The sequence below is a fragment of the Cricetulus griseus genome, chromosome 2, assembly GCF_003668045.3.
Source record: "Cricetulus griseus strain 17A/GY chromosome 2, alternate assembly CriGri-PICRH-1.0, whole genome shotgun sequence".
Taxonomy (NCBI): domain Eukaryota; kingdom Metazoa; phylum Chordata; class Mammalia; order Rodentia; family Cricetidae; genus Cricetulus; species Cricetulus griseus.
The window spans coordinates 361,716,190-361,735,147 of NC_048595.1; the positions used below are offsets into that span (position 1 = coordinate 361,716,190).

The 18,958-nt window shown below is 46.5% G+C and overlaps 2 protein-coding genes across 3 annotated transcripts in view; one reads left to right on the top strand and one right to left on the bottom strand.

Moving 5' to 3' along the window:
• Positions 1-1,013: 1,013 nt before the first annotated feature.
• On the bottom strand, positions 1,014-11,637 carry Cct5 (chaperonin containing TCP1 subunit 5). Its single transcript, XM_027400076.2, has 11 exons — positions 11,533-11,637; positions 8,254-8,314; positions 7,641-7,805; positions 6,099-6,297; positions 4,934-5,126; positions 4,705-4,854; positions 4,141-4,260; positions 3,426-3,611; positions 3,197-3,334; positions 2,826-3,006; positions 1,014-1,272 (listed from the first exon to the last, which is right to left on the bottom strand). Exons 1-11 carry the CDS (start codon positions 11,635-11,637, stop codon positions 1,145-1,147), a joined length of 1,626 nt encoding a protein of 541 aa, XP_027255877.1. The 3' UTR covers positions 1,014-1,144.
• Positions 11,633-18,958, top strand: part of Atpsckmt (ATP synthase c subunit lysine N-methyltransferase) — a 30,547-nt gene continuing 23,221 nt past the window's right edge. For both annotated transcript variants that reach the window (XM_035440628.1, XM_027400080.2), the window contains exons 1-2: positions 11,633-12,074; positions 17,234-17,511. In XM_035440628.1, the coding sequence (XP_035296519.1) occupies positions 12,023-12,074; positions 17,234-17,511 (330 nt within the window). In that variant the 5' untranslated portion in view covers positions 11,633-12,022. The remainder of the gene's footprint in view (positions 12,075-17,233; positions 17,512-18,958) is intronic.

Genomic DNA, 18,958 nt, shown 5'->3' on the forward strand with positions numbered 1-18,958 from the left:
GAAATAACTGACCACCTGATTTACATGAATTACAGGAATCTTAAAATTCTTCTGAAACACAAATACAGCATAAACTAGGCTAAAAAATACTCAATGCAATAGAAAATCTTAATAAATGCTAGGTACCTCAAGAATGAAAATGATAGTGTAATTGTAGTTATTAGGGGAATCTGGAGCCATTCAGGGACCAGCTGGGTTCTCAGGCATGGCCTTAGATTGTCAACTGAACACTGTTAAAACAATTCACATGTAAAGCCAGAAGATCACGAGTTGTCAACTAGGTAGGTTAAACCTGCCCAGATGTTATGGGCTCAATGCCATCCATATTCACTTCACTGTGAGCAGTGCCGGAATTCAGTTCCACTGACCTAATTATTCAATCTAATAAACTGTTTTTCTTTCTTTTTTTTTTTTTTAAATTTAAGAATTTGTAGCTTCAGTTTTAAAGAAACACCCGTGTCTGTCTGTGTTCACTTTCCCCAAGCACTGGCATTGTGTGTTCAAGACTGGGCTGTAAGAACGAGGTTCCAGATGTCATCAACAATGTTCTGCTTTTAATGGGATCCACTGAAAACAGGCTGGCCTTGACCTCCCAGGCTTACACATTATGCCATACCAGCCAAAAGGGGTCTGTGCCTCAGCTGCCCTCTAAGCATCTGCTAGAGGGACAGTGGTGCCTATGCCAGTCTGACTGGCACCTGAGCTAACTTTGGCCACTGTTCAGCCAGCCAGTCTCCAGCACCGGCTTCACCAGTCCTGCAGTGTTGGTGCAACCTAGGAAAGCCCTCATGGACCCCCACAGCCAAGACTGCCCTGCCTCTCCTTTCTGGTGGGTAGCGCATGTTCCTGTCAACTGTGAAACTAAGCCCCGACAACAGGACAGCTAAGCTGGTCAAACAGTATCTATCTGGAGTGTATTTTTGCTTCCTTACACGGCTAACACAGCAGATGAAGGATGCTTATAGACATCTAAAGAACAGAGAAGCTGTGAGACTGCATCCTGCACTGAGCTCTGAACAAGGGCAACAGTTTCCAAACAGCTGCTTTTATTCCAGCATCTACAGGCCCTGATCGGACCAGTGGTTACTGTAGATGCAGCACGACACACCCTTTATTGTTTAGTCACAGTGGTGGATGGTACAATTTATTCTTCAGATTCTCCAGGCTTACGGATGTCATCAATCTTCAGAATCATTCTCACCATTTGTGTGGCAAGAGAGATCTGCTGCTTTTTGCCAATCAAGGTTTCTATGACGTGCTGAAGCTGCATATCTGAAAAAACAAACAGCAAACAGTGGTCCCCAGAGCATACAAATTCACTATCAACAAGCAGCTCCAATGTATGCAGACAACAAAGCTTAGGAAAAGTAGCAGGCTGTAGTATGCATGTCTGTGTTCCTAGTTACTGGGGAGGCTGAGGTTCACAGCCAGCCTGGGCAACACCAAAATTCCATTCCAAAACCAAAAATGGTCTAAGACGGTGCCATTTGTCAGTCATAGATAGAGAGGCTCATGGGGCCCTACATCTCCCTGCTGAACTACTTGCCCCTGGTGGACTCTGAGTGATCTTTGTCTTCAATTGTACCCACAGGTGAGCCCACCAGGCTCCACGACAGTTACAAACCTATAGTCACAGAGCTAGCCCTGGTTAAACTCAAACAGAACAAGAGGCAGGAATGTGGGAAGGGGAGTCACAGGGAGGAAACAGGATCGGGAGGGCAAGAGTACTGAGAATACATCATATCTACACCTATATCCACCTATCTACAGCAATATTGGAGTGTCAAACAATGAAGTGAATAAAAACATGTATGTAAAGAGGGCTGGAGATGGCTCAGTGATTAAGAGCCTCAAGTACTCTTATAGAGGACCAGTGTTCCCAGAAACCACATGGCAGTTTACAACCATCCAATTGACTCCAGGGCCAGGGGATTCAGTGCCCTCTTCTGGTCCCCACGAGTACCACAAATACATGTAATAAATGAACGCAGGCAAGGCACTCATGCACATAACTTTTTCAAGACAGGAGTTCCCCGTGTAGCCCTGGTTGGCCTCAAACTCAAGCGCTGGGATTAAAGGCCGTGCATCACCACTGATGGCTAAATAATCTTAACGGATAAACGAAACCTCAAGCTAAGAATTTTAAAGCTGTGGCAGTCAACGGGCTACAGTTTTCCCTAGGTCATTTCCAGATGGATTTCCTTAGTACTGAGGATATGCTTATGTTGGAACATGGTAGCAGCAATTTTGTTCATCAGTGACGTGACATCTTAAAGCACAGGGAAATCATGTCTGTAATGCTGAGTCAGCAGACATTTCATGTGAGAACACGAACACGAATCACTACTATTTTGTTTTGGATGCTGATGTACACCTCCTGCTGGATGCTGGAGTTGTTATTGTCACAATACTTGTTCTGTGGTTGAATTCACTGCAGGGATGCAGGCATGGTTGTTTAGTAAATAAATACAGCAGAGTTTCAAAGAGCTAAATGTCTGCCACTTTTTCCAACAGCTGAACTGCCAAGCTGCTACAGAGTAACAAGTCTACCAAACACCCAAAGCCACAGGACAGCCAGGCAGCAGGGTGGAACTACTCTGGACAGTGTGACAGACACCTGGGTGAAGGAAGACAGTGTTGTACTGTAGTAAAAGGCGCTTGTCACTAAGACTATAGCAATCAACTCAAACAACTAAAATCAAGAACTTAGCTATCCAAGAGCATTCAAGAACTCACCAGGGAGGAGTTTATGTGTAGCAAGAGCATACCATCTTCCAAGTCAGTGGAAACCTGGTTCACTCACAGAACACCAACAAGCAACTCACCATTTGTGCCCTTGTGCAAACAGTCAATCCCAAGGGCAGGGTTGGACTCCTTCACTTGCTTGGCTCGGACTTCAGTCATGGTCTGGATGGGATTCATGCCACTGTTTTCTGAAAGGGCCATGGGGATGACCTCCAGGGCATCCGCAAAAGCTCTCATGGCATACTGCTCCAAAGTTGGGCACTGGAAGGGCACAGGGGCAGTGAGTGCACTTGGCAAGAGCCAACACGACCCAACAGCAGTTCCTAAGCATACACTGGCACACTTACTCAGGACAAGCTTAATAAACTACGATTACTTTATAGGATGAAGGTGATGGGATATAACATTCCTGAAACCAGACAGCAGTTTTCATTGTGATTCTGCCCGTTACCTTATCTGCCTCTTGGCTGACTGCCAGGGCGCAGGAGATTTCAGCAGCCCCTCCTCCATACACAACTCGATTGTCTCGGATGAGGTTTCGGATGACACACAAGGCATCGTGGAGGGATCGCTTTGCTTCTTCAATGATCTGGGGAGAAGGTCATGTCTTGGCACCTCATGTGGGCAGAGCAGACCCTGGACCCATGGAGCCACCTCCCAGCTCAAGGACGGATCCTTACCATCTTGTTTCCTCCTCGGATGAAAATGGTCACAGCTCTAGAGTTCTTACATTGCTCAATGACCAGCATTTTGTCTTTTGTAGTGCCAAATGAGATCTCTCGCACCACACCAGCAAAGCCCAGCTTCTCAGAGGTAAGCTCTGAGAACCTCGGGACGATCCGTCCTCCTGTTGCAATGGCGATCAGCTGAGAGGACAGACAGATGTGGTCAATGCTGGTGAACTTCCAAAACTGGACCACAGTGAACGACACTTAACCCAGGACCATGTTGTTCACTCATTAGACTAACAGGCCGAGGAGTGGTACTACCCAGCTCTGCTGCAGTCAATTCCCAACCCATCTTATAGTCTGGGTGCCCTGTCTGCGAACACAGCTCACATGTCCCCAAAGCACAGCTGGAGCAGAAGGAAAAGGGCAAGTCCAGATCAGGATTTGGGAGAGCTGTTCCTACTCTGCTGCCACAGTACTAGATGTTCCTGCCCCCAAAAGCCAATAGAGAAGCCCAGAGAGTTGACTATGCAACACCAGAAAAAAAAAAAACCTTGTCATTCAAACAAAGACCAATGTTCTACCAGTTACTCTTCCTCTAAGCTGTTGCCTTTTGGTGTGGTGTGGTGGTTGTTTCAGGCAAGTACTGTTGAAGTGGCACCGAATACAAGTATGCATTGCAGGCTCACCCCACACCCAGCAAGGGTTCTGCATGCTGGCCTCCTACCTCAATCTCAGGGCCTCCTACCCAGCGAACTGCAGGGAGGGCATTCTGAAGAAGTAGATGATTGGCTTCATCATCAAAGCCCCACTGGCAAATAGCCAGGTTAGCACCAGTTTCTTTAATCTGGGAAAAGAAATGCCACAATTCTTATTAATAGCAAGTTGGTATTTGTTCCTTGTTACATGATCTGAAAAAAAGGGAGACCTACAGCAGTGTGTGAGGTCAGTGCACTGAAAGAAGGAAATATACAAGTGTGTGTCTTATCTGCTCCTCCCAACACTAACACGTGTAGCCAAAGGAAACCAGTTTGCTTTCCAAACTAGGCTTTGATTCCTAGCTCTCATTTGCTCCATTCAAGCCCAGGAGAGCTGGAAAGGAAAGGCACAGCTAAGACACCAAACTTGCAAGGCAGTCTAGGACAAGTGGTTCTTCTTACTGTACTCATTTTTGTGCCTGACACTGAACACTGGAGACACTGTACGTTATTTGTAGCCAGGCGACAAAGTCTGCAGATGGCAATTCTGTTAGTGCCCGTGGAGTTGGTTCAGGGAGTACCAAAGGACTCACCTGTTGAATCATCTCTTCAAACTTCTCCTTTTCATATTTCTGCAGGGCTTTGTAGTCCTCCACAGACGTCACATCCAGCTTGTGCTTCGTCTTCGGTTTAGGTGGCTCAAATGGACACGTGAGAATCGCAATCTTAGCATTTTCCACTTCCTATGGGGGAAGGAAACAAACACCTGAAGTGCTGGGGCTGTGTTAAAAGTAGTGTAGAAGTGTGAGAGCACTGACTTACTTTTGGCATCTGTGGGTGGCTGAAGTCCTTATCGACGATCACACCTTTTATCAGCTTGGTGTCCTCTAGCCTCCCACCCACTTTGCCTTCCACTTTGATGAGCTCAAAGTCAACATCTCTCCGCTCCATATCTGCCACGGTGAGGACGGCATTCACGGCGATCTCAGCCATTTGTCGATGACAGCTGTTAACCCTGATGAAAACAGTTTTCACATTCCTTATATGACTGCAGTAACCAAACCATCACATCATGCAACTCAACACTTCTAGGAAAACTAGTGCTGTTCTGGACATCTGGCCCTTTACTGCAGACACTCAGCATTCCTGTGCCTTCTCAGACATGAACGAGCAGTCCTTAGGTGCCTCACAGCCCAGAGTTACTTATTGCACATGTCTTCATACTGAAACCACTCCATCTGCTAAAAGCACCAGGCACACACAACAGCTGCACATTTAAATACTGCTCACACTGTTAAGTGATTTTAACAGAGGGATATAAGGCTGGCGAAAATGCTCAATAAAAGGGGGAATGAGAGGGCAAAAAGGAAATAAAGACAATCACCCCATTTTCTCTAGCACCTGGCTCTTACACACACACACACACACGCACACGCACACGCACATGTATCAAGCAGGAGGTCAAACAAGAGCAAAGTACAAGAAAACATGTATGAAATGCCACAACAAACGTCTACTATGTGCAATTAAAGGGTTCATGTGTAGTTATGCTTTCACTTAGTTTTCATGCCGTAATACAGCAGCAGACCGAGTTTCTGCCACTGTAGACAGGAGCACCCCTGGGCTGAGACCACTTTGGGTTGAGGGAAGAGCAGATGTTAGGAAACACTGACAGAAATTTTAAGACAGGAAGGCCAATTTTAAGACCATCCTCCCAATTACGCTAAAACTGTTGAGCTGTACATTTGTTTACTGACTAAAACACAGATGCTTCCCCAGAATGACTTCCTACTGAGAGGTGATAGGAAAAAATATTAGAACTTTACAGTCAGGAAGATTTACTAACTTAACCGGCAAATCCAGCCTCCAACAGAAACACAGGAAAACAAGCAAAACCAACAGAAATTTCAGCAAATCATACAACACGTGAACAGTCCTCCAAAGGGTAGGCTCGCAAATCACACTGATCTACTGATAGGACACGTACACTTTGGAGCCCAGCGTGGTCTTTGCAGTCTGAATCAGGGGTTCAGGGTCGTTTATGTCAACAAGCACACTGTCACTGATCTTGTCCAGGTGCTCTATGGCAATTCGGGCAGCCTGTTCATAGCCGTCGGCAATTCTGATTGGGTGGATGCCTCTGTCCAGCAACTGCTCAGCTTCTTCCAACAAGGCACCAGCCAGGACTGCAAGCAAGACAGTAGACAACCAGTTTACATTACAATTTTTAGTACAGCCTTACATGCTACCTCGAAACTAACCAAGTTCTAGAATTGGGCTGGATGTAATCTTAGAAGCCAGGGCTATGAATGGAAGGGAGGAGGCCATCTCTCTTAGCTTAGATCATAGTCAAGGTCTAATAGGCTGCTCCTTAAAGATTAATAATAAAAACTTAGGCAAAGGGGTGGGCAGTGAGATGGGTCTGTAGTTTAAAGTAGGTATTGCCAATATCAATAGCACTAGAATTCACACAGTAGAACTGACTCCCAAAAGTTGTCTTCTGTTCTTCACACACCCCTCCCCACAATAAATATACAAACAGAAAGATGCAGGCCACAACGCAAGGACAACATTTTGAATGGAAGGCAGCAAATTGTGGTCAGGGACTTCTGCTCAGTGAGGGCACCCTAGCTTATGGAAGGCCACTGAGTACCTACTCCCCAAGCACCAACCTGTCTCCTTCCCCTCTTGGTGACAGGAATGAATCTGGTTCTGCTAATTTAAAACCTGCTGCACCCCAAGCACACCTACAATAGTGCTTGGGATGTTATGGCAATTCCGAGTGTTGGGTAAATGACTTTCAAGGCAACGCTACACACATTAATGTGTTTCTATCGCCCTTGATCTGTAAAGCAATCGAAAATTAGATTTAGCTTTGTATGTATGCACAAGCATGCATGGCTGAGTAGGGAGGGGTGATCAGCTGGAGTCAGCTCTCTCCCTTCATGACATGGAACCCCAGGGGCAAACTCAGGGCTAGGCTTTGCTGACAAGCGCCCTCATGGGCTAGCTGAGTCACCTTGCCAGCCCTCAAACCCTGGATCAATCTGAAAATTTTAATCTCAGGAAAAAATGCTAACAGTAAAAACAAACACGATAGTCCATGTTTTCTCTTCAGATGCGTACATTTTCCAGTTAACCCTGAGAAGTAGCTGCAGGACTCAAGGCAAGTCTGTATTTTCGCAGGAGAACCAGGGCATTCTCTATGTAACTATTGTGTGGCTGTCAGCTCAAGGACCATCAACACTGACACAATATAGCCTCCATATTTATCTCACTGACTTCTGCAGCTTAAAAGAACAAATGGATCAAAAGCACACACTATAAGCTGTCCTGTCTCACTGCCAATGCTCCCTGACGGCCTCCTTTGTGTTCTTCCCAACACCACTCTTCAAAGTCTGGCCACTTGTGCCATAGTGTGCTCCCCAACTTCAGTCTGTCCCAATGTACACATGACTTGATGTAGAAACATTAGCTCTTGTGATGCTTTTAAAACACCTTATGTTAGAAAGGCTGTTTTTTTTCTTACCAACCACTCCTGTGGTTCCATCTCCAATTTCATCATCCTGGGATTTGGAAAGTTCAACCATTAGCTTGGCAATCTGATGATCCACATCCATCATGCTTAGAATGGTGGCACCATCATTCGTTACAGTGACATCGCCATCCTTATCTACCATCATCTTATCTAGCCCTAAAGGACAAAAGTTCAGAAGTTGTTGGGTGAAAGAATGTGTAACCAGGGGTTAGAGATAGCATCTCAAATCTCAAGCAATTCTTACCTGAAATTCATTAGAAACAAATAACCCAACATTCATAAAACATCCGCCACAGATATCCTTCCACCAGACAACCCAAACTCCACAATGGAAACAGTCTAAGTGTTTCAAACCAAAGACATGTGGACCAACCACCACATACAGAATACCATTAAACTAATTCAAGACACAGTGTGCTCTGGAACACGTTAATGAAGTGAAGAAAGGCCTATCTAAAGCTGTGAGCACACTGTAACTATAAGGAGCCCAGACAGAGCATCTTGGCTGAATTGAGCTGGAGGACTGCTCCACTGCATTTCTGAAGGTGTTACTGACTGCACTATGAGCTTAATCCTTTATTAAAAATATCAACGGTTCTCTCACCATTTGGTCCCAGTGATGTTCTCATTGTGTTTGCTACAGCTTTTGCAGCCATGATGTGAGACTAAATGAAACAGAAAAAGCAAAAACCCAGTTACAAATCATTTTAACAACTAAAGGCATACAGCTGATGTTTATGAGGAAAAAATAGACTTGGGCTGTAATCTCTAAATTAGAAATTTCTACACCGACAGAGAGGTCTGACTTGAGCAGTAATACTCCCAACTATAAGCTCTGTGTTTGGTATGCTCAGCACAGGAAGGAGGCAGGCAGGCTGTCTCCATTACTGCCCTGAGAACACAAACACAACACCTTCTGTTTTCACCAAAGCCCACATAGATAAATACCACATCAATCCCACAAGGCAGTGCCCCCTTTGCTAACATTCTTAGCAAGCACTATTTTCAGAAGGAAAGCTCTGAATGGTGGCTAGGAATTAAGTACCAGTGACTCCATGGGGCTCAGAACACGGAGACTGATGTTCTGAACTGCTCTAGAATTCATCTTCCCCCCAAACCCTCGTTAACAAAGAGAGACCACACTTAGCTGTGAGAGACACTAGAGCAAGGATTGGAAGTGCAGCTCATTGGGAGAGTGACAGAGATGGCTCAGTGGTCAGGGTCACTTGCTCTTGCAGAAGACCCACGTGGCAGCTCCCAATGGCCTGTACTCCAGTGATCCGATGCCCTCTTCTGGCCTCCACAGGCACTAGTGTACACATACATACATGAAGGTACTCATACATACACACAAAATAAATCTAAAATAATAACCCAAACCGACACACAGACATCTCATTATCTCGAAAAGCTGCTTTTATCTTTACTACATAGTGGAGTTACAGGTACAACAAACTTGCTTAAAAGTAATGTTCTTTATGATTTAGTCTTAGTAAAGGTTTGATCTGTATGCCTGTTTTATATACATCTATACCCTGGGTCATATCTAACCTCACAGGAGCAGTGTTTATGTGACCATCACCCATGGGAAGCATATGGTACTTTTGTCTTCTTGGCCCCCTAAGTTTGTCAGAAGTTCTAGGAGATCAAGGGCCAACTACATGTCCCTAAACACATTCCAAGGGTCAGACCCAGATCATGCAATTTTAACAACACCCATACTATCATCCCTGCAGGCCCGAGCTTTTGACCCCTACACTCCAGGAATGCAACCACAACTTCACTGCAACATCTGGTCTGGTCCATTAGTTTTCATTGAAATTCTTCTAACTCAGGAGTTAATGTCAACAATCTCCTCAGATCAGAATTTACATTACTGTTATCAAAGTATTAACGGTACAAGCCTGAAAGAACCCTCCCCTGTTCCCAGACACACCTGGCTCTCATTTCCTTCAATGTCCTGTTCTCTTATTCTTGTCACCACTAAACTCAGATCAAAAATCACCCTACAGAGTTCTAAAACCACGTCCCATCCACTTCCTAGTTGCTAATTAACTCATTTTCTAGAGTCCCTTAACAATTCCAAAGGTTTAAAAGGACTCGTGGTGCCTTAATACTGGAGCTCAAAAGCAAAGCACTCCAGACTCTCCCTGTCGCTCTAACTTATCTTCTCAGCCCCAAGGTGCAGAGGGATGTAAACTTACCACAGAAATCTTGGATTTTCAGAACTGTGCAAGTACGCATGTTCATTAATGTCTCTCGTCACCTGTAGTGGCTGACTACACAACACCAAGTTCATTTTTTTCTTTGCACACTAGCAATTCTTTGAAAAGCACCACAAGGAAATGTCTCTGTGCCCAAGGATACCGGACACCTGAGCTTATTTTTGGTTGCCTAAACAGGTATGTATTGAGCAGAGGCCAACAGCTCAACGCTGTACACAGAACAGGTCTCTTCTACAAATAACCCGGCCCTGAATGGCAAGGGTGAGCTCAATGCTCTAGACCACTACCCTCGATGTGACTGGAGGCAGATTGAAGTCATGGCCCTTCTCTACCTTAGTGGCTATGAAATCTTTGTCAACTTCTCTATGACCCTGCCGTAAGTGCCTAATTCTAGAAGACCTATCTTGAGTGAGGACCACATGCAATAGCCCATGTAGTTAGCACAAATGGCAGACACAGCACAACTGTTAACATTAATCACACTGGTAAAATCTCTGCCTGTTGGAATGTTAATTTGCAAGTACCCTGAGGTAGGTAGGTAGGGTGTGTGTGTGTGTGTGTGTGTGTGTGTGTGTTTGTGTGTTTGGGGGTGGGGGAATGGAACTGAATAAGCAATGCATATGACCTGAAAAAAAGTTCCCCTAGAAAGGAAACAAAACCAAGCTTCTACAGTTGCCCTGTCCACTTCTTCAGTCACTCCAACACACCTGTCAAACCGTTGGCATGACAGGAAGTCCACGTTTGGAAACTAGGTCCAGAGAGGTCAGTAAGTGGGTGTGTTATCTTTAAGTTTAAATAAGACCCTAACACAGGTGAACAAGAGCACCTCAGACCTGGAGGCATGACAGGCACACACAAAACCCAAGATGCAACTCCTTCCTTCCTCTGCGTTTTCCGTGGCAACACCTGTCAACGACCGCCCCCCCCCGCCCCAAAGACAGGGTTTCCCTGTGTAGCTCACAGAGATCCTCCTGCCTCTGCCTCTCGAGTGCTGGGACTAAAGGTGTGCGCCTTCACTGCCAGGCTGACATTCTTATCTGGGGTTCTAGCCTTTTAAAAAAATTTTTTTAAATCCCTTTCCTTCTACAGGATTTTCCCTCGGTTCTGCCTTCCCTTGGGATAACTTCTTTGTTTCCCTGTGATGGGGTCCAAAGAGCTCCAAACTTGGGGAAGCATCCTAATCTGCAACCAGGAGTGCGTGCGCCCTCAAACTGTCTCCCTGTATTCCAAAAACCACGTTGTTTCCTGGCCCAAGAGGATGCAATGTCCCTGTGAACGCAATGCTCTGGCCCTTGCAAACGTGTGTGTATGTGTGTGTGTGTGCGTGCATGCGTGTGTGCACAGCTCCTTCCATCGAAGTCCAAAGAGCTCCCTCCGCTGTCATTTGTCATCCCTCCCTCCCGATTGGGGGGCCGGTGGCCCGCTCCCCGGGTGAGCGGGTGGGTGAGCCCCACCAGGGCGGCAGGCTGTGTCCCCACCACCTCCGGGCTGAGGCCTTCACCACTTCTCTCGCGCCCGCACAAAGGGCGGGGTGCACGCGGAGCCCACTCGACCTTGCGGGCCTGCACGTGGCCGAGCCGCTCCCACGCCGGCGCAGGCGCACAAGAGCGCTCGGGCCGCCTCCCTTCATCCCGCGGCCTCGCGTGCCAGGCCGTTACCTTGAGGGCCTCGAGTCCCATGAGACGGGACTTGCGGTCTTGATCCTTGATGATGAGAAAGGGGCGCCCATACTCATCGAAGGCGAGGGTCCCCACGGACGCCATGCTGGGCGAGCTGCAAGAGACGCTTTCCGACAACCGGCACGGACCGCTCGGGACTAGAGAAGGCGCCTTCCTCTCGCGAGAGAACGCAAAGTCTCACGCGCGTGCGCAGCACGGGCCGCCCGAGATTTCTTTCTTTCCAACTGTGACTCTTTTAACGCCGCCGAGTACGCTCCGCCGCTCTTGGAAAGTTCTATCACCCAGGAAGTTGGGGGGGAGATTCCAAAACTCGGAAGTTGACTTTTAGAACCCAAATGCTAACACTGGCCTCGATCCAGCCACTTACTCGAGGTTTTGATTTCCGAGAGTTTCTGAATACGGAGTCGCAGCAGGGAGTTAATTTCCCTAAGACGTTTTTCCCTTTTATTCCCACCCCGGCTTCTGGAAGATGGTACGTTCCACTTCCGGTATCCCCGGAAGTTTCGCGATGGAGAGAGGAGGTGAGGTTCGGTCGGCAAGGCGGCGGCGGCGGGTTCCTCCGCTGGCTGGCTGTGGTCGTGCGTGGGTGGGGCACGGGTGAGCGGCCGGCAGCGGGCGTGGTCGCGGGCGCCCGTGGGTGGGGCGCGGGTGCGCGACCGGCAGCGGGCGTGGTCGCGGCCGCGCGCGGATGGGGCGCGGTCTGCGCCTGCGCCGTCCTGCACGCCCCTGACGGTTGCTCACTCATCCCGACCCCGAGACTCCAGGCTGCTGGACTTCCGGCGCTGTCGTGGACTAGCTTTTTCTTTGAAGTCACTGGGCCTGCAGTTTTGCCTTGTCTGCAAACATAGCAGTAATAAGTGCTGCCTACTTGACAGGGCCGTTGAGGAAGCACAGTGCCTGCTCGTCAGCACGCAGTATTTTTTGTATTTAATCATGCATGCGGTGCTCTGTCTGCAGCATATATTCCAGCAGGCCAGAAGAGGGCACCAGATCTCATTACGGATAGTCGTGAGCCACCATGTGGTTGCTGGGAACTGAACTCAGAACCTCTGGAAGAGCAGCCAGTGTGCTCTTAACCTGCTGAGCCGTCTCTCAGCCCCAGCAGTATGTGTGTTCTTAGCTCCCCACGTTATACGGGTCCTGCGACTTGCCCGCGGGTAGACTGCTAGGTGGAGACGATGCAGCACTCCCGGCCTTGGGTTCTGTCTCTTAATCCCCGGCGTGTTGCTGTTAGAACGCTAATTGAGCTGTGCATAGGCCCGAAATCGCCATCCATTGTATAAGCTTGGATTGGTTACAGATTTCCACCCTTTCTACCTGTACTGTCTGTCTCTGCTGTATTATCGAGTTTTATTAGGTACTTACTCAAAATTAGAATGCGTGCAACAGCACAGACCTGAAAACCTGCCTGCTGTCACACAGTTGCTGATTTGTTAATCTTGCCTAATGCCAAGTCCTCTGTCTCCTAGACTCAGTGATACGGCTGGTGACTTTGGGGTTTTACAGTAGTCTTAGTTCCCTTCAGTTTTCATGAACTGGTGTTTATAAAAATTCAAATGGTGGATTCTGCAGCCCATTTTTCTGTTGATTTGAGAAAAGAAAATAAATTTAATGGTGTCTTCTGCACCTTATTTCCTGTCAGAACGCCGTCTGGGATGACTTGTAGTATCAATAGGGGATATATAGCAAAAGGACACAGATGACATTAGATCAGTATAACAAGAAAGGGTTTTTTTAAATACAAAAGGCTTCATAACATTTTCATATATGTAATTATGTCATTGCACCTTGCTTTAAGCACCCCTCACTATCTCCTCCCCGAAGTAGCTATCTCATATATACATGTATTATGTACCATTAAATCTAGGTTCCACATAGGAGAAAACATGCAGTATTTTGTCTCTCTTGTTTCCCTCTTATTTCCTTCCCCCTCCTCCCTTTAGACCTCTTCCTTTTCCCTCAGACACACACAATCAAGATTTTTTTTTTTTTGAGACAGGGTTTCTCTGCTATCCTGAGTCTAGCTTTGTCGATCAGGTTGGCCTCTAACTCACAGAGATCTGCCTGCTTCTGCCTCCCAAGTGCTGGGATTATGTGCTACCACCACCTGGTTAATCAATTGAGATTTTAACATCTGAGAGAAAACATATTTGCCTTTCTGAGTCATTGTTACTTTGCAACTGAATAAAACTCCATTGTGTGTACATACCAAACTCTAGCCATTCATCTAGAATGGGCATGAAGGCTGGTTTCACGAAAGACTTCAAGGGTGGCTCAGCAAGTAAAGGCACTTGCTGCCAAGTCTGATAACCTGTGCTGGATCTCCATCACATGTGGTGAAGGAGAGAGTGGGTGACCACTTGTATTCAAAGGCTCCTACTCTGTCCTGCCATGGTTCCAAGGCTTGCTGTTTTTTCCCTCAGTTCATATTTTCTACTTAAATTTCTCCCTATATTCAGTGTAACATTTCTTGCATCCTTTGTCTACCTCAGTTGGTCCCCACTACTTACACAGGCCAGGTGGGAGACCCTGGAGACCAGGACCTCGTTATTGTATGCATTGCTGGTTTTATGGAAGGGTACAGGTGAGGTAGAATTTGGGCAGTCTGGTATGTGTTTAACTATTGCCCAAACTGATAAACAGTGTTGTCTAAATGATGGAATTATGTTCATTTGTGAAAGGGAATCAAGTAGTGATAAGGAATAGCATGGATGACTAGAGACTGATCATTTTAAATGCCACAAGTTGGTTAGGATACCACATACTATATGTATGTATGTGTGTGTGCCTAAGTTCCATATGTGTACCCATGGAGGTCAAAGCTTGACATAAGGTATTTCTATTGCACTCCATTTTTTTGAGACAGGCTTGCTCACTGACCCTGGAGCTAGGCTGGCTGGAAAGCCAATCCCTGGGATCCACCTGTCTCCCCCTTCCAGTTCTGTGGTTGTGCTTGTCTTTTGCATGGGTGCTGGAAATCTGAGCTTAGGTCATCATGTTTGAACGACAAGCACTGCACTCACTGAGCCATCTCCCTGGCCTTTGCAAGCTGTTTGATATAAGTCCAAAGTAGAGTATATAGGGACCAAAAGTAATGGTTACTTAGGGGGGATAGCAGAGGGTGGTGACAGCTAAAGAATTCAGGGCTTCGTGGGCAATGAAAATATTCTAAAACTGATGAGGGTTGCATACACTAAAAACAATTGAATTGTACACATCCAGTGAACAAATTATATCAATTCTCTCCTAGGAAAGGCTAAAACACGGTGTTTCTAAGCTGAGAGTGTGGTGGATGCCTGTAATCCTACAATTTAGGAGGCTGAGGCAAGAGGATCAGTATATGTTCAAGGCCAGCATGGCCTTCATAGCAAGACTGTCTCAAAAAGAAAAAACAACGGAGCCTCTATTCCTCCTATCTGTAGTCTTCATGGATAGCTTTTAACAGTTGTTGCACAGTCTTTCAGTTATACCTTATACATGTTAATTTAAACGTGATAATCAGATAGTAGTATCATTAAACCCTTTTTCTTAAGTTTTGAGTTATACACATAAAGAAAAATCTGGCTAGCAAGCCATACTGCAGTAGCAGCTCATCAGATATTAGACAATTGGCTTAGGTTCTGAGACCCCAGGACTGACTCTTAAATGTGTTTACAGCCTGTGCTGTGTTCCACTGGGGTGCTCCTAGGAGGACACTGCATGACGGCAGGGTGAAAATGAGCCTTGACTTCTCCCAAATAAGCAAGTGTGCAGTGACTACAGCATATTCTTCCACACAGGGTCAAAATTATATGAAATCACTGACAGCTTCTGTTATCAAACACCTAAAGGAAACTTTATACACCTTGATGGCAGCAGCAGCCACAGACTCCCCTCCCTCCATCACAGCATTAGCAGGACCCACCTCCCTCCATCCTCCCCCTCCCCCCCGGCACAGCATCCTCAGCAGACTTAACTTCCTCTCCTCACATTGTCTCTCTGCAACAAAAAAAGCTTTAAAACTCACTTTAGTGGGTGTCAGAAGCAAAGGACATGCTATGCTGAGCTAAAGCTATGCTGAGCCGAGGAAACTGGGTGTTGAGAGATGTCCTGGATTGTTACCTGTTGCTGTGTCTCAGCTCCTATTCTGTCCTGTGTTCAGAATAGGTTGTCACCACTTAACGGGTGTAGTGGGTAGAATGCCCCCTCCCCCCACATATCTGAATTCTGACTGATGTAGCTTGTGCAAATGTGATGGAAGATGTTGGATCAGAGATTATCTTGGACAAACTAGGTGTGCACACTGTTGTCAAAAAGAAGGACGGGAATGGGAGAAAGGAGATACCAGGATGGAGGCAGGAGTTGGAGTGCTGCGGGGCTAGAATCAATGTAGGTAGCTTTTGAAGGCTGGGAAGTTAGAAGGAACTCGTTCAGTCAAAAGGCCTTAGGAGGAGTGCAGCCTTGCCGCCCCACTGCAGACTTCTGACCTCCGCGAATGGTGAGAAATGTGTTGTAAGCTAGTAAGGCTGTGGCCACTTCTTAGAGCAGCTTGGGATAAACACTGCAGGCCTTTTGAATGACCTGGTAGCTGTGACCAGCCGTATATGAATGGCAAGCATTGGCTGTCCCTCCTCTGACCACTTCCTGCTTCCTGTGGGTTCCTGTGTTTTCAGTCTTACCCACAGTTTGCAGTGGGGTTCCACATTGTTCCAGTAATGTGTAAATAGTTACACTGGGTGCCCCTGTTTCCTGTGTGCCCGAGCCTTATGAGTGCCCTACCTATATTTACTCAGTCACTCTCCCAGCCGCTCTGGAGCCCACAGTTGATGGAGGTGGAGGTTCTTCAGGAGGGCTGTGAGGTCATGTTGTCAACACTGACAGAGCTGGCCCCTTGTCCGGCTCTTTATGCTTCTCTTGTCATTAATCAACCTGGCTTTCCTTCAGTTTTGCAGAGGACACAGATTTGTTTCCCATCACCCATAGCAGGCAGCTACAACCACCTGTAACTGCAGCTTCAGGTTTTACTATTCAGGCATCTGTACTGGCCTGCCCTTGGGGTTCTGACAGGGTACACCCCCAGCTGCAGCCATTAAGAGCACCACCTGTGCATATTCAGTATGTTCCCTTTTAAAAGGGCCCTGCCCACCTCCCAGCCTTCTCTCTCTCTGTTTCTCCCTCTGTCTGTTCCCCCTCTCTACCTTCCTCATCTTACCTGTCTGTCTGTCTGTCTGTCTGTCTGTCTGTCTGTCTCTCTCTCTCTCTCTCTCTCTCTCTCTCTCTCTGCCTTCTGCCCCTCTCTCCTCTCTCCTGCTGCTGTTCCTGTCCCCGGAGGCCAGTCTCCCCCCTTCCCTTTCCCTTTTTATGATTACTTTCCCTAATAACCCCCCACCCCCCACTTGAACCCTGTCATATGGTGTCTTTCTCTCAAGTGCTGCTTTTCTTAAGTTACAACATCAGGGAATGTGACATTTTTGCTGGCCTCTGTGGGCATCTGCACACGTGTGTGTGTGTGTGTGTGTGTGTGTGTGTGTGTGTGTGTGTGTATGCACACTCACTCACATGCCCATGTACGCACACACATGTACATAGATAAACATGAATAAATAAAAAAAAGTGTCAGAGTTGTCGAGAAGATGTGGCCTTGGTTTTCTAATGTGTGCTCTATGTGTCTCTGCTTTCTTTCAACAATGGTCATACCTAGAAATACCTGAGGAAGAAAGGCAGCCGGGCCATGTTCTGCCTGCCAGTTTGGAGTCCGACAGTTTGAAGAAGAACAGTTGGGGGTTCTTGTTTACTGGGATCATTGGTGGGACACTGGTGACATTGTATGCTGTGGCTACGCCATTTATCACACCAGCCCTCCGGAAAGTGTGTTTGCCATTTGTGCCTGCAACTTCCAAGCAGATTGAAAATGTCGTGAAGATGTTGCGACACAGAAGAGGCTCCCTGGTGGACATTGGCAGTGGCGATGGACGCATTGTGAGTTATGTCAAAGCATTTTAAAGCTTGGAACCAGAATTGTTAAAATTTCTGCTTTATGTTTCTTATGAAGCTTCTGCAAAGATTTGCCAAATGTGACAGTTTGAAAAGTGTGTGTTTCATTTTGTGTTTGGCTAAACTGTTGGACCACCAGCATATGTTTAGCGTTCATTTTTCTCTGGTTGATTTTTTTTTTTTCTCTCATGGAGGAAAAGCGCTCTGTAAACATGTCGGATAGAAAGGAGCAGTTAATTGCTAATTACCAAATAGTCTATTAGAAATTTTTGGTCCAGTGAATGTGGCATGATTACAAGAAAGGTGGACTCGTGGAGTTGAATTACCTTTACTTTTTTGCAGTTTAGATGTTTGCTTTATATTTCTCTGTATTGATACATGAGTAAGTAATGATTCTTTGGAGCTGATAAAAAGTTAAAATAAGAAATACCATTTTTAAAAAAGATTTTATTTATTTATTATGCATACAACATTCTGCTTCCATGTCTATCTGCACACCAGAAGAGGGCACCAGATCTCATAACAGATGGTTGTGAGCCACCATGTGGTTGCTGGGGATTGAACTCAGGACCTCTGGAAGAGCAGACTGTGCTCTTAACCTCTGAGCCATCTCTCCAGCCCCCAAGAAATACCATTTTTGAAGCCCTGCTTGACTAAAGATAGGAATTCAGGGTAGGAATAGATAGTGACATGTAGCTGAAATCCCAGTGCTTGGGAGGTGGAGGCAGGAGGATCATGACTTCAAGGCCAGCTACATGAGGCCTTGTCTTTAAAAAAATAATCAGAATTTTAGTGACTTTAACATGTTGTGATCCCAGCCCGAATCTCTGAGGAAAGACAAGGTCACTGACTGGCAGTGCTCGCTCCTCAGTGAGGACGGTGGCCACATCCTTGGGCTGCATCCTCGGGCCACATCCTGATGACCAGCAGGAGTAGGGACAGCACTGGGAAAGGCTTGTATTCTGGCAGCATGTGTTCTGCATCATATTTGCTAGTCCTGTGGACACTGACTTTGTGTCTGAGACCTGAAGTCATGAAAGAGACACTGAAAAGTGACTCAGCCGCTCTAAACATTTCTCATACTGTGATAAAAGCATCATGAAACATAATGTACCATCTTAACCATTTTCAATTCTGGGATATTAAGTAATTCCATTGTTCACTTGTCATCACTGCCCACCACTGAATGCTTCCATCTGGCTGGGGACGGGGCTTGTGAGCCTCTCTCCCCGTTCCAAGCTAGAAGACTTTATCTTGTGCAGGTGACCACAACTGTTGTGAGTTTCTGAGGGCTGTGGTCTTGGACGGGTTATTTTTATTGCACATTATTCACTATTCACTTATATTCCACTCCCCCCCCCCCCCCCGCCAGCTACTGATGGAGAAATGTGTAGATTTTCAGCCATTGTTTTTTTTTTTTTTTTTTTTTTTT